The 14,817-nt window shown below is 42.7% G+C and overlaps 1 protein-coding gene across 2 annotated transcripts in view; it reads left to right on the forward strand.

Moving 5' to 3' along the window:
• Positions 1–14,817, forward strand: part of PSME4 (proteasome activator subunit 4) — a gene marked incomplete in the record, with an annotated part of 199,381 nt that overhangs the window by 71,487 nt on the left and 113,077 nt on the right. For both annotated transcript variants that reach the window (XM_078784397.1, XM_078784398.1), the window contains 10 exon segments: positions 3,105–3,262; positions 4,243–4,338; positions 4,633–4,688; positions 4,775–4,831; positions 4,931–4,986; positions 5,151–5,249; positions 6,257–6,319; positions 7,374–7,469; positions 10,601–10,732; positions 11,649–11,858. In XM_078784397.1, the coding sequence (XP_078640523.1) occupies positions 3,105–3,262; positions 4,243–4,338; positions 4,633–4,688; positions 4,775–4,831; positions 4,931–4,986; positions 5,151–5,249; positions 6,257–6,319; positions 7,374–7,469; positions 10,601–10,732; positions 11,649–11,858 (1,023 nt within the window).

The following is a 14,817-nucleotide window of genomic DNA, read 5'->3' on the forward strand; positions in this document are numbered from 1 at the left end:
GAGAGAAGTGTGGGAGGGAGAGGGCTTTGGGGGGGAGGCATGGGAAAGGGGGGGGGGGGGAGAGGTATAAAACATATGGACACTGCCAAGACTTCCAGGAAAGAAGTTAGAATTTCAAACAAGGTGGATCTGGGGTGAATTAGTGGGGGTAGAAAAGATCAAGGTTTTGGATGGGGGAAGATAAGAGATGGTGGTGAACAGCTGTTTTGAAGACCTGGAGGGAGGAGTGTGATTGAAGTGAGTGTGGGAGTTTGTTCCAGAGGCGGGAGAAAAGAGGAATGAAAGAGTGAAGGTGAGCAGAGAGCCGAGATTTCGGCAGTTTAACCATCAGAGGGTGGCTGGCAGATCTTGTGCGACCTGTAGGAATATTTGGGGGACAGAGCACAGAGAGAGCTGGGGAAGCAAGGCCGGAGAGGAGTCGGTAGAAGACAGAAAGACCACCTACCTGCCTGCGGTGAGTGAGTGAAAGGCCCTCAGAGATAGCTTCATCGCGGGAGATTCCAATGATTCTGAAAGCTTTGGATTCAACAGCGTGAAGCCGAGCCAGGTGTGAGGCAGGAGCACCAGCCCATAGGGGAGAACAGTATTCCATTGAGCTGCGGATGAAAGCCTTGTATGTGGTGAGGAGCTCAGGTGTGCCTAGGAAGGACTTTGCACGACGGAGGATGCCCAGTCGGCGACTGGCTTTGGAGGCCAGCTTGGAAATGTGGTTTTCCCAAGAAAGATCATGGCAGATGGTGAGACCCAAAAGCTTGAGCGACAGAACTTCTTGGAGAGGATTGTTGAGAAAGTAGATGGGAGGGTTGTCCAGTCGATCTTTTCGGAGAGACATAGTAAGAGTGTGAGATTTGTCAGGATTGAAAGACATGTTCCACATGTTTGACCAGTCTGTGATTTTGTCCAGGTCTTCAGAGAGTGAGGAGGCTGCAGACTGCCGATCTGAGGGAAGAGGAATGGAGCGGCAGAGAGTGGAGTCATCAGCAAAGAGATACAGAGGATTTTCCAGAGAGTCGGAGAGATCATTGATAAAGACCAGAAAAAGCACAGGGCCCAGCACACTGCCTTGGGGAACTCCAGCCTGAACGGGAAGGGGAGATGAGAGAAATCCATTCAGGGCCACACGTTGACTACGACCAGAGAGGAAGTCCGCAAGCCATGCATGGAGATTTCCATGGATACCATAGGAGGAGAGTTTGGTGAGCAGAGCTGGGTGCCAGACCGTATCGAAGGCACATGATATGTCAAGGGAGACAGCTCTGATTTCCTGTTTGGCATTGAGGACCTCCATCCATTGTTGAGACAGCAGAAGCAGCATGTCCAGAGTAGAGTGACCTGGTCTGAAACCAAATTGATGATCAGAGATCAAGCCATTGGAGAAGAGGAAAGATTTAATATCCGAAGCAATGATGGATTCCATGACTTTGCTGATAATTGGGAGCAGGCTGATTGGTCTGTAGTTGCAAGGATCTGTTTTTGCACCTTTTTTGTGTAAAGCGGTAATGTTTGCTGATTTCCAGGATGCTGGCAGATGACCTTGAGCAAAGGATAGGGTGAAAAGAACAGAGAGAGGGTGAGATAGAGCGGCAGAGCAGGATTTTAGGACCCGTGGGCTGATGCCATCTGGTCCAGTTGCAGAATCAGAGTCGAGGTTTGACAAAAACTCCTCCACCTTGTCAGGAGAGAAGGTCACAGAGTCCAGGAGCAGTTTGGTTCGACTGGGAAAGGTGGGAACAGAGAGAGATGGGTTTGGGACTAAGGATTTTGAGGCAAACACAGAGTTGAGGCATTCGGCTTTGTCACGTGCGATGTCAACTGTGTGGCCATTTGAGGTAAGGGAGGGGATGGAGGGGGAACAAACACTAGAAACGGATTTGACCAGACGCCACCAGGATTTGGAGGAAGGAGACAGGTTTGAGAGTTAATTCTTGAGTGAGGAGAGATAGTGCTTCCTGGCACTCCTGAGGGTAGACACACACTTGTTCCGAGCTTGGTGGAACGAACTGAGATTTCCTTCAGTTGGATTAGCCTTCCAAGAGGCAAAGGCAAGTTGTTTCAGGGCAACTGCCTCACCACAAGATTCAGTGTACCATGGACGGGAGGAAGGGTAAGACAACTGAAGGCGAGATGGGATAAATCTGTGCATGAGAGAGATCAGTTTGCTTTGGAAGAATTCCCAGGAAGAATTGATGTCAGAGGCAGTGGAGATGGGAGACCAATCCAGACGATTGATGGCTGCTTGAAGACCGTCCCAGTCGGCCTGAGTGAAATGCCAGACTCGTCGACGCTGAGGAGGCTCTCTGAGAATGGCCAGAGAGATGTCCACTTTGACAAGCACATGATCAGAAGAACCGATTGGAGCAGAAGAAGAGCAGCAGACATTAGCAGGGAAGTTAGTCATAACCAAGTCTAGAAGAGAAGATACTCCATTGGCTGAGATCCGGGTCGGGAAATTGACAGATTGTGTCAATCCCAGTGAGTCACAGAAGTCCTTTGCTGAGGTGCCATGACTGGTGAGAGAGGAATTTAAAACTGGCTGTGAATTGGTGAATGATCATGGGTATTCTCAAATGCAACTATCTGCTGTCACTCAGGCAAACATTATATGTGTTGAACAGATCATCTTGACGAATCACCAGATTCTTAAAATTGTAGTATTGCTTGTTTGGTTTGGAATTGTGGAAATGATCACGTGCTCTCACTTGAAATTCTCATTGAGGTTAATGCAACCTGAGTACCAAAGAACCACATGTTTAACCAAAGGGCGATAACCTATTGTCCATTGTGGCTGTGGGGATGTTTGATGTGGTTGGGGGGGGGGGGGGGGGGGGTTGTCGAGTGGATATTCCTTATCGATGCTTCGGAAAATTGATATATTGATTGGTAATTGGGCCCTTTAAGAAGCACTTCAATTTCTTGTCAAAGTTGTTTGGACTGCTTGACCCTTTTGTCATAACAATGCTGTGCTTGTTGTGTGGAATATCTCAGTTTAATAGGCCTTTGTTTTGGGGGATGGGAAGCATCTGGTGATATCATCTTTTTGACGATGACCTTGTTTTGGCCTTGTCAAAAATAGAATTTAAGATATGATATTCACTCTCCAACAGGACTGGGGGAAGGCTGGTAATGTCAACAACTTAGATATGACTTGGCATTTACCAACAGCGGAAGAGCTCGTCTTGGCAAACTCTCTACTTGACACGTTCTTGCAGCCACAGCTGCAGAGGCTGCAGACACATGCTGAGGGTGCTGAAAATATGAGCCGGTATGACTCCCCATGACCCCAGGAATTCGATTATGTTTGCTGTTCTATTGCTCTTCTGCAGCATCTTCCTCAAGGTCACAGGTCAAACATCCTATTATATTGTTGACAGCAGGAAAATCCTTAGGAAAATCCTTTTTTTAAATTCTTATTAAAGACAAGCAAATGCAATGCCACAAGTTATGATTTATTAATCTGCAGTTCTTTACTCTTGACCCAAATACAAGGCTCATGGGGGAACAAGAACACAGATCGGGAGCGGGGCGGGGGGGGGCGTAATTTTGTTCTATTACGTTGAAAGCTGTAATAGAACAAAAGGAAGAGTGGGAGGAGAGGAAAAATTGGGGTCTGAGGAGGTATATGGGGTTGGGGAATGGAGGGGGTAGGGGGAGGAGGTTGCCCCCCAAAATAAGTATTTTTTTGTTTGTTTGTTTAGAGTCATGATTATTTTAGTATGATTCTACCTGCTGCCCTGTCTTCTAGCAACCATTGAAATTGGTTTAAAATACCTTTAGTTAGTGCAGTATACTGTTTATACTACCAGGTGAGCACCAGGGGTATTGCCCCTATGTTTCCACCCTGAAATCTGTCCCATCTTTTTGCCAAACTCTGTACATTTTGGGATTGGAACCTGAATTCCTCGTCTCAACAGCTAGAGGCTCAGCGAGGAATATTAACAGGCCATCCCATGTCTTGACACAATTTCTTACTTAGAATCCCAGATTATTATGAAAATAAATAATGTTGTCATTATAAGGGACAAACATCAGTGAGAACCAAATTTTCACATTGGTAAATGCTGAATGCCATGTTGCTTTCATATAAACCTGTTGGTGTCAATCGGTTTCACAAAATAATTTGTCTGTTTATTCTTTTGCAGAGAAGTCTGACTTTAATTTATATTTGCAAGTCATTAAATTTTTTGTTATAACCCCTTCCTTCTGGATGCTCAATAGTGTATATTGTGATGTTTCCTCTTGCAGTGATGAGATCCAACAAAGCTTGACCATCGTACAGAACTGCACAATGGGTGCCGGAAGCCTGCTGCCCCCACTTGGTGGTGAACTTGTTAATGGCCTGTAAGTACATCACATTGTATTTATTGCACCTGTTTGGAATTATGAATCATAAATTATTGTACAAAAGAAAGGTCATGTGCATGGAGCTTGGGTTAAAATTAGGCCTTGGGCCATGCTATTGTTCATTTATTTATTTATTTATTTATTTATTTATTCAGGTCACAACCTCGGAATGTACGACTGTGATCCAGTTTCGTTTCAGAATAACGTGTTTGAACCATTGTACCAACACAAGACGGCATTTGCACCAAATTTGTGGAAATTAATGAGGCATTGGATTGTTTTTCATTTTAGGGTTTCTGGCTTGGTTGAGCTTGATGAAGTTCCTGTTTATGTGGGGATGGACCACGGTAAGTGACTCGAGAATCTCGCGAATGCGATTGCGCTCTTATTTACATCTCACATCGTGATGGATGTTCTGCAATTTTCATCCTAGATGCAAATCGAGAGAACTGCCGAGAAAAGGTTGCACATGTGATGACAAAACTTGTCAGTAAGTTATTGGTTTTATCTCAAAAGTTGTTTTTCATTTGAGAATCTGTAGTTTGGATTCCTCACAATTCATTCATATTTTCCTTATCTGTCCGAACAGATTATATGCTTGAAAAGTCTGAGGATGACACAAAATCATTATTCCTCATCATCAAGGTATCAGTGTTTTGGGGCCCTGGGGAAGGGATGTTACTGTTGAAGATGTGAAAATGATGATCCTGCAGAAGTTGAACTTCCCATTCGTATCGCAGTTCTGTTGCCGATTTGAGTGGGTATTAGGTGCGAATATGTTAATCCGTGCATGCACCGTGCTTCTACAGATTATAAGCATGGTTCTGAATTTTCAAGGCTCACACAAAGTGGAATTTGATTCCCGATGGAAGAGCCTGGGATTGGTGAAGAAAGCCATGGAGGACAAGGTGCGATTTCATCTTACAAGTCTAACCTTTTGTTTGTGCACACCTATCATTTGTTATCCAGTTATTTATTTTGTTATTTCAATGTATAATTTGTTTAATTTCATTTCTTACAGTGATCCATGGCTCTTGGTGGAGCTTGTACATGTATCACCTGCTGGACAAAGACAATAGGAAACTTGTCTGCTAATTTTTTTAATGAGATATTTTGACATTATTGTCGTGTCCCCGGGGTGAACACCCCAAGAGGACGAATGACCGAAACGAGCTTTACTCTGAGGCATATACCCAACTTGGCGGTAGTGACACGCACAGGGTGGACGGTATCAAAGGCTTACCTGCACGGAGTTCACTGGGCTTGCTCAAACCCACCACGAATAAACGAGACAGAACGCAAGGTAACATGCAACAGATAATGGGTTTATTGAAATAATGCAAGGGAACAACGAAAGGTAAGGTAAACTAAAATTCCTAAATGAGGGTCCCTCCACTCTGACTCAGATACGAACAAGGGGGAAATAAAAGTAAAAGAAAATAAATTATGTTTATGTCATGCAGCCACTTAGCTCTGGTATCAAGGAGGGATTGGTGGGCGTCAGAGGTCCAGTCGGTCGGCGAAATGGCCGCGTGTCGACCTGCTCAAGATCTTTACCTCCACAAACGTAACATTATATTACATGTGCCCGCTTCTGCTCTACGTAAAAGGGGGGAGGGGCGCGGTTAAGAATTTTTTTTTTTTTTTTTAAACCAAACAATGAAGGAATGGTCCTGTGCCAGCAAAACTTAGCATAGCTGTTAGTCCTTTTATTTCCAGCCAGTATCGTGCCCTTTTCCCAGCATGGGTGAATATCCTGAATTTATTACATTTGCATCATTTCATTTGCCATGCCTATGAACATTTTTTGAGTGATGCCAAGTGGAAGTGGAAGATGCCAAGTTGCCATGATGTTATGCTACCTGCCTTATTGTGCTTTTTCGATTCATAAATCTATTTTGTTTTAACCTCTCAGCTGCACGGACACAAGAAACACATCCGGGCATTGTTGATTGACCGCGCCATGCTGCAGCATGAGGTAAGGGTCTGCTTCACTTGCCCTCCCAACCATCCTTACCGTTCCCATCCTTCCCAATCATCTTCCAACTCACCAGGCAAGGCTTCTCACATGTCTTTATCCATATGCTGCAGTATTAGCTTTTCACTGAACGAATAAAGGTAAAATTGCGGCTCTTGGTAAATCCCAGAGATGTAGCCAACGCTGTCATTGGGGAGTCTTGCATCCAAGTACATGTATTCACCATATCATCTACATACAAGTGAAGCACTGGAGTCAAATGATCGTGGCTATTGAAATAGTTTTGTCTTTAAAGGTAAATATAATTTCCTGTTGAAAAGAAAATGCACCTCTGAGGATTGTACTTATTAGTGAAGAATCTGTCCTTATGGACATGTAAATACCCTGGAGTCGGCCGATTTTAGTAAGACTTGTAATTTCCTCTTCCATCAGGAGTGGCAATATGCCATACACATTTACATATAGAGAATTGGGATGCTCCTCTCACCTTGAACCCCTGGGAATATGAATTTGTTTTTTACTGCCCATAACATACCTGTGCATTCCCAAAGTACAACCAGCAGTTTTCAACTCATTCCGTCCTGCAGTTCAAGAGTGCATGCAAGTTAAACACACAGACACAGACACAGACACATACACATACACTTCTCCAAATATGGTATGATAAATGAGTGTCATCGGTGGCAGAAATGAAAGTAGTCGGCTGCTTTTCAAGAAGTCGCTAGACTTCCTATGTAGGGATGGTGCGGAGACTCCATAGGTTTAATACCCCTCGGTGTCAGTAATAAATCACAAATCCTCAAAAACGTCCACCAAGATACAAACTTATAAACCTAAAAAGTACCTACCAGTCATCCATGGAGGATTTCACATTCAATAACATTCATTCAATTTTTGGACAGCATCGCTGAACTACAAAACTGACCGACCCAAAAATAGCCCAATCCCTCCCAATAGCAATGATGCTATCAGCAACCACGTAATGCATATGAGAGAAGAAGTAGTTATTGTTTGTTTTTCATTGTCCTAACTTGCAAGTTTTGTTATTTTGTAGTTGCGGATACTTGCAGTTGAAGGGTCCTCTTTCAAGACCACCCATCAAGACCTCATGCACAACCTGCTTCGCCTCTCAACAAGCACCTACAGCGAGGTGTGTAATGGATCTCTGTTTTGTTGTCGAGAAGCTTTTTCATTCTGCTTTCATTGTCAGCTCCACTTTACAATGATTTAAATTGAGGATTTACCTCCTCTATTAGCACTTGATGACATTGTTTTTAAAAAAATATTGATGACATGTTTCGACATACACGTAATGTTAGGTGTGCCCACTTTCTAGTATGAGGAAGGGGAAATGAGGGGGCAGTGGGTGCGTGAAAAGGTTTTCCCCAAACCATGAAGGAAAGTTATTGTGCCACCAAAAGTCTGCAGTGGTGTTGTTCCTTTTCTGTTTTTACCTCCGCCACCAAAGATGGATGGAGGTTATGTTTTCACCCCTGTCTGTCTGTTTGTTTGTCCGTTTGTGAACAAAATATCTCAAAGTTGTGGACGGATTTGGACGAAGTTTGGCAGAGATGTAGTGTATTTGAAAAGGACGAAATGATTCGATTTTGGTGAAGATCCGGATTCGGATCCGGCTACTAGAATTTTTTCGTGATTCTTCACCATTGGGAGGTGGGGCTAAAAACGATACATAGCGGGATATCTCAAAAAGTTATGGATGGATTTGGACGAAACTTGTTGGACAGGTTGTGTGTGTGACGAGGAAGAATCTATTCAATTTTGGTGAAGATCCGGATCCGGATCCAGGTAGTAGAATTTTGTAAGTGATTCTTCGTTTAAACATTTTAAGTTGTTGGCCATTTAGTAAGAAAAAACATTTCATCGACTACCTTTCATATAATACACAGTGGGGTGCAAAATTATGAGCACAGTAGGAGATGCATTTTACACCTGAACAAGCCAAAATACTTCTGGGAGAATGTCCTGTGGACAGATGAGATCAAATTAGAGCTTTTTTTGTAAAGCACATCATCTCGATGTTTGCAGAAAACAAAATGAAGCCTTCAAAGAAAAGAACACCTTAGTCAGGTTCACTATGTCAATAAATTATATTTCGTTCAAAATCATGGTAGATTAGCAAACCTATACATTTTTGGAAAGGTTATAGCATAAGGAAACTAAAAATCAATGTTTACATTTGGAGAGATACCTGCATGGCGGCCATTTTGGATTTTCAAAATGGCCACTGTAAAATACATATTTTGTTCTATTTCTGCCTCTAATTACCCTAAAAACTTTTTAAAATATACTAAACCTATATTTTCAGGGACAAGGAATCCAATGAAAGTATCAAATTAGTGCTATGGGGAATGGTAAGACACGAATCAAAGGTTTTGAATTGCAAAATACTGTCTTTATATTCGCGATAAGTTGCATAATCAAATACATGTTATCATTTTGTACAGGCAGTTAATAACATCAAAATGTGTCAATAATTCATATCACCAAACATACACAGGCAGTCAGCAAAATCATATATACACATGCAGTCAGTATAACTTCACATCTACACAGGCAGTCAATGACTAAATATACACAGGCAGTCAATGGCATCAAACATACACGATTACAGAATATGCCATTTAGAGTTCGTCATCACTGTCCTGTGTGTCGTATCCGACAATATAGTCCGCATCGTTTTCACAGTCCGTTCCACACAAGCAAAGGTCGGTCAAATTGATTGGCAAATCGAATTGGTCGAATGGTCGATCGAATCGAATTCGATGAATCGAATCGAATCGAATCGATCGAATTGGTCGAATGATCGATCAAAGCGATTGGTCGAATGGTCGAATGGTCGAATTGGTCGAATGGAATTGGTCGAATTGGTCGAATCGAATTGGTCGGAATTGGCAAATGTAAACATTGATTTTCAGATTTTCCATGTAATAACGTTTCCAAAAATGTATAGGTTTGCTAATCTACCATGATTTTGAACGAAAAAACATAGTGAACCTGACTACCTTCCCTACAGTCAAACATGGAGAAGGTTCAGTGATATTTTGGGGTTGTTGTGCTGCCTCTGGCACTTGGTACCTTGAATGTGTGCATGGCATCATGAAATCAGGAGATCACCGAGACATTTTGGAGCACAATGTTCAACCCAGTGTCAGAAAGCTGAGTCTCCGTCGAAGGTCATAGGTTTTACAGCAGGACAATGACCCCAAACACACTTCAAAAAGCACCCAGGCATGGTTCAAGACAAAACGCTGGACTGTTCTGAAGTGGCCAGCAATGAGTCCAGATCTAAATCCCATAGAACACCTGTGGGGAGATCTGAAAACAGCAGTTGGGAGAAGGCACCCTTCAAATCTGGGAGAACTGGAGCAGTTTGCACAAGAAGAGTGGGCTGAACTGCCAGTAGATGGGTGTAGGAAGCTCATTCATGGCTATAGGAAGTGCTTGACTGGAGTTATTTTGTCCAAAGGCTGTGCTACCAAAATATTAAGTCAAGGGTGCCAATATTTATGGCCACAACTGTGTGTGTGTGTGTGTGTGTGTGTGTGTGTGTGTGTGTGTGTGTGTGTGTGTGTGTGTGTGTGTGTGTGTGTGTGTGTGTGTGTGTGTGTGTGTGTGTGTGTGTGTGTTATTGACTTTGCATACTCAGTCATCTATCTATAATTCCAGTAATCTCTGTGTGTGTGTGTCTGTGTGTGTGTCTGTGTGTTTGTTTGTCTGTGACCGCTGTTTCTCGACAACCACGGGTCCGATATACTTGAAACTTGCCAGGTATATTGCTGGGGACCTGAGGATGTGCCTTTTCAAGGTTTCATATTAATCGGAGAAGTAGTTACCGAGCTATGGCGATTTAGCCGTTCGCCGTTCGCTTTGGCTTTGCGAATGGACCAAACCATTTCATGTAAATAGAGGGGGGGGGGTTCTACCGTACTCGCAAGCCGTTCGCTTTGGCTTTGCGAATGGACCAAACCATTTCATGTAAATAGAGGGGGGGGGGGGTTCTGTGGTCGTTACTGCCACGTGGTTTCAAAGTTTTTTTTTGTTGTTGTCGTTTGCACGCATGTTTTTTTGCACCCACGTACGGGCACGCCCTAGTGAATTTAATTTTAACAACCTTTATACGATTCGGCTATTCCATAATACAAGGCCTACTGGCATTTATCGGAGACACCACAAAAGTACTTTTTTTGTTTTGTTTTTACAACACTAGAGAAGCCCCTGTTCCTGATGGTATAATGCATTGCCTGATATTGTTTGTCCTAGGTACGCAGCAAAGCACAGCAGGTGTTGTTTGTAGGCCTCATCACGTACAATTTCTCCTGTCGCTATTTTGTTCCACATCTGCTGCAGAACCTCCAGCCAGATCGGCCTGATTTGCATCAACATCAGTTTAAGGTCAGTGGTGAAGACTTCCATTGGATTTATGCACTGACTAGGCTTTGGTGGGCTTCATATTCTTTATTTGCTTTCGTGGAAAATTGCTTCGTATTCTTTATATATTTTTTGATTTCCAAGTTTATTTTTCAGTGGATTCTTACTTTGTCGTTTTTTTTTTCTCCTTCACATCTTGTTTTTCAATTTCTGATCCACTCATTAGGTCATCTTATCTTGATTCTCGAAGAGATGAACTTAAAAAATGGGTCGTGATCTTGATGTCTGTCCGTCTGGTGTCCGTCTGTCTGTCCATTAACTTTTTGCTATTTTTGCTACTCCTCCCTTATCACCTGGCTGATTGTTCTGCAACTTGACAGATGAATACAAGACAGTAGCTTGCGCAGTCGCTCAAGCTTCAAATTTTCGATTTTGGACCACAGGGGCTCCCGGGAGGGGGGGGGGGGGTGTATCCCCCAAACTTCGGATCCCGACTCGTCCCTTATTTACCAACTGATTCCTCTGAAACCTGATGCAGCCCTTCTACTCAATGGTCTGCAAGATCGCTCGGTTTTAGATTTTTCGATTCTGGATCGTTGGGGGCCTCCCAAGGAATCCTCCCTCCCCCCACCCCTCCAGCCCCCACCCTGCCCAAATCAGCGGAAGTCTGAACTACAATCTCAACAGATGACAATCGGCCCACTCGGGGCTATTTGTTTTCTTCAAACTCAATGTCAGTCACTTGCATCTCACGTGGTCTCGTATTAAGTCACTTATCTGCCTTCCTTTTTGATTTCCTTTTGATGGCTTTTCAAAAACACTTAATTGAGCGTTCATCCGAGAGTCTCCAGCAACCACTCACTAACCTTGTGCCATATTTTGGTATTTTTAGCATGAGTTTAAGAAATATTTACTGAGCTATGTGTCTGCCTGCCCACAGGGTGCCCTTTACTGCTTGTATGGCATCCAGGGCATGACTTGTTCGGCCACGCTGCATGATTGGGACATGATCGGTCAGATCTGGCCGGCCATTGTGTCTGCTGGCTTGTCACAAAGTGTCTCATTGGAGAAACCCTCAACCAGCCGACTTTTCGACGACCTTGTGGAGCGCATCCAACGACACTATGAGACAATTGGCTTGGATTTCAAGGTACGTTGTCTCAGCAGTATCCCTTTATAGTTGCAGCAAATTGATGGGATTTCTTCTTGATATTGCCATCTTTGCATGCAAGCGCATTTTCAAAGTTGACATAAAATTTCACACAACAAACTGTTATTTTCTTTCTCAAAAATGAATTCTGCGACCTTAAAAGAAACCAGACCTATTCCTGCCAGTGACTGACAAACCATTGATAATTGCCTCCCACATACCACCAGGTGGGGGTGCGTTGTTTGCAGTTACACAAATCACATTATTGTGGAAACTTGCCAGTCTTGTTGTTTCTCAATATCATGGTATTTGGCGACTAATCTGAGTGAAGAAGAATCGAGGTTAATTCCTTACATAAATTGTGATCGTCGTTGTTGGCCAAAAGCATTCAACAAATGGGGTGTGGGGATATTGGCTCGTGTGTAGGTTGGTGACGATACTGAGGTTGGTGCAGTGCAGGTATGATGGGCCGAATGGCCTCCTCCTGTGCCAAACCTTGGATGTATAAAGTATTTAAAATAATTATGTCAAAATCATTAAATATCCTCAATATTTTTTTCATTGAAATAGAGACAGGTATACGAATGTAGTTATACCATCGTGATTCCATAAGACATATTATTACTTGCAAAATCGAAGATTTTTCAAGTATATTAGTCGGTTGCGTTTGTGGTTCTGTTTGTCTGTTTGTCACCGGCCTACAGGTCACAATTCTAAACCGATCGTCAAGAAACTTCACCTAGTTGTATATGTCGTCCCAATTGAGAAGCCGCTTGGTTTTGAGGTCAAAGGTCACATCATCTGGAGGTCAAATTTCTAAAATCCCCATTTTAAATCGGGCTGACTTGAAAATGTAATAGCATTTATATATTCAGTCACTAAATTGGGAAATTAACTATTTTTGAGGTCAAAAGGTCAAAGGTCAACTCACAGTCAAATTTTCAAACTCAATTTTCATCTGAAAAGCTGTCAATTTTCAACCGATTGACTTGAAAATTGAACAGCATTTGCATATCGAGTCACTAAATTGGGAAACATACTATTTTTGAGGTCAAAAGGTTAAAGGTCAGCTCAAGGTCGAACTTCCAAAATCATCAATTTTCATCTGAAAAACCATCAATTTTCATTTGAGTGACTTGATAATAGAACATCATTTGTGTATTGCCTCACTGAATTGGAAAACCAACTATTTTTGAGGTCAAAATGTCAAAGGTCAACTCAAGGTCAAACTTCTAAAATCATTTTTCATCTGAAAAATCGTCACTTTTCATCCTGTTGACCTGAGCTTTGATCAAGATCGTCAATTTTAATCTTCATGAAATGGACAATTTGTTGTGTCAATGGAAACCTTTTGGGGTGGGGGCGGATTTTGCAAGTATCATGCTCTGCATGACGTCTTCTTGTTTATTTATTAATTGCCGGGAAAAATTCCGGCAAGTATGTTGGTTGGTTGGTTTGTTACTTGCCGGAAAAATTTTTCCGGCAAGTATGTTGATCTGTTCGTTTGTTACTTGTCGGAAAAAATTTTCCGGCAAGTATGTTGATCTGTTCGTTTGTCTGTCTGTTTGTCTGTTTGTCTGTTTGTCTGTCTGTCTGTCTGTCTGTCTGTCTGTTTGCAGCACTGCGTCTACACCGTTGCACGTAGAATCGCCAAACTTTGCACACATATTGGTCTTGCCCTGGAATAGACTGTGCCCAATTGATGACGTCATCGGTGACGTGGTTCGGCCGCCATCTTGGAAAAACCGAAAAACTTTGCACCTCTATATCTCCGAAAGTACTGAACAGAAAAAATTGAGACATGGCTCGTTGTAAAGAACTCTCCATGGGGAATAAAATACGTAAATGATGACGTCATCAGTCACGTGGTTCTGGCGCCATCTTGGAAAAACCGAAAAACGTTGCGCCACTATATCTCCAAAAGTGCTGAACAGAAAAAATTGAGACTTGGCTCATTGTAAAGAACTCTCCATGGGGAATAAAATATGTTAATGATGACGTCATATGTCACGTGGTCGGCCGCCATCTTGGAAAAACGGCAAAAATTTTCACCACTATATCTCCAAAAGTGCTGAACAGAAAAAATTGAGACATGGCTCATTGTAAAGAACTCTCCATGGGGAATAAAATATGTTAATGATGACGTCATCAGTCACGTGGTCGGCCGCCATCTTGGAAAAACCGAAAAACTCTGCACCTCCACATCTCCAAAAGTCTTGAACAGAAAAAATTGAGGTATGGCTCATTGTAAAGAACTCTCCATGGGGAATAAAATATGTTAATGATGACGTCATCGGTCACGTGGTTCGGCCGCCATATTTGTCCTAAATGGCCGATAAAAAAGTACATTCCGGCAAGTCCTCGGTCTCTGACCGATTTTTCATCTGTCTGTCTGTTTGTCTGTTTGCAGCACTACGTCTACACCGTTGCACGTAGAATCACCAAACTTTGCACACGTATTTGTCTTGCCCTCTAATATACTGTGCCCAAATGATGACGTCATCGGTCACGTGGTTCGGCCGCCATCTTGGGAAAACCGAAAAACGTTGCACCACTATATCTCCAAAAGTGCTGAACAGAAAAAATGGAGACATGGCTCATTGTGAAGAACTCTCCATGTGGAATAAAATATGTTAATGATGACGTCATCAGTCACGTGGTTCAGCCGCCATCTTGGAAAAACCGAAAAACTTTGCACATCCATATCTCTGAATGTACTGAATAGAAAAAATTGAGACATGGCTCATTGCAAAGAACTCTCCATGGAGAATACAATATGTTAATGATGACGTCATCGGTCACGTGATTCAGCCGCCATCTTGGAAAATCCGAAAAACTTTGCACCTCCATATCTCCGAAAGTGCTGAATAGAAAAAATTGAGACATGGCTCATTGTAAAGAACTCTCCATGGGCAATAAAATATGTTAATGATGACCTCATCAGTCACGTGGTTCGGCC

This window comes from Myxine glutinosa, chromosome 9 (assembly GCF_964187855.1).
Source record: "Myxine glutinosa chromosome 9, kmMyxGlut1.1, whole genome shotgun sequence".
Lineage (NCBI taxonomy): Eukaryota > Metazoa > Chordata > Myxini > Myxiniformes > Myxinidae > Myxine > Myxine glutinosa.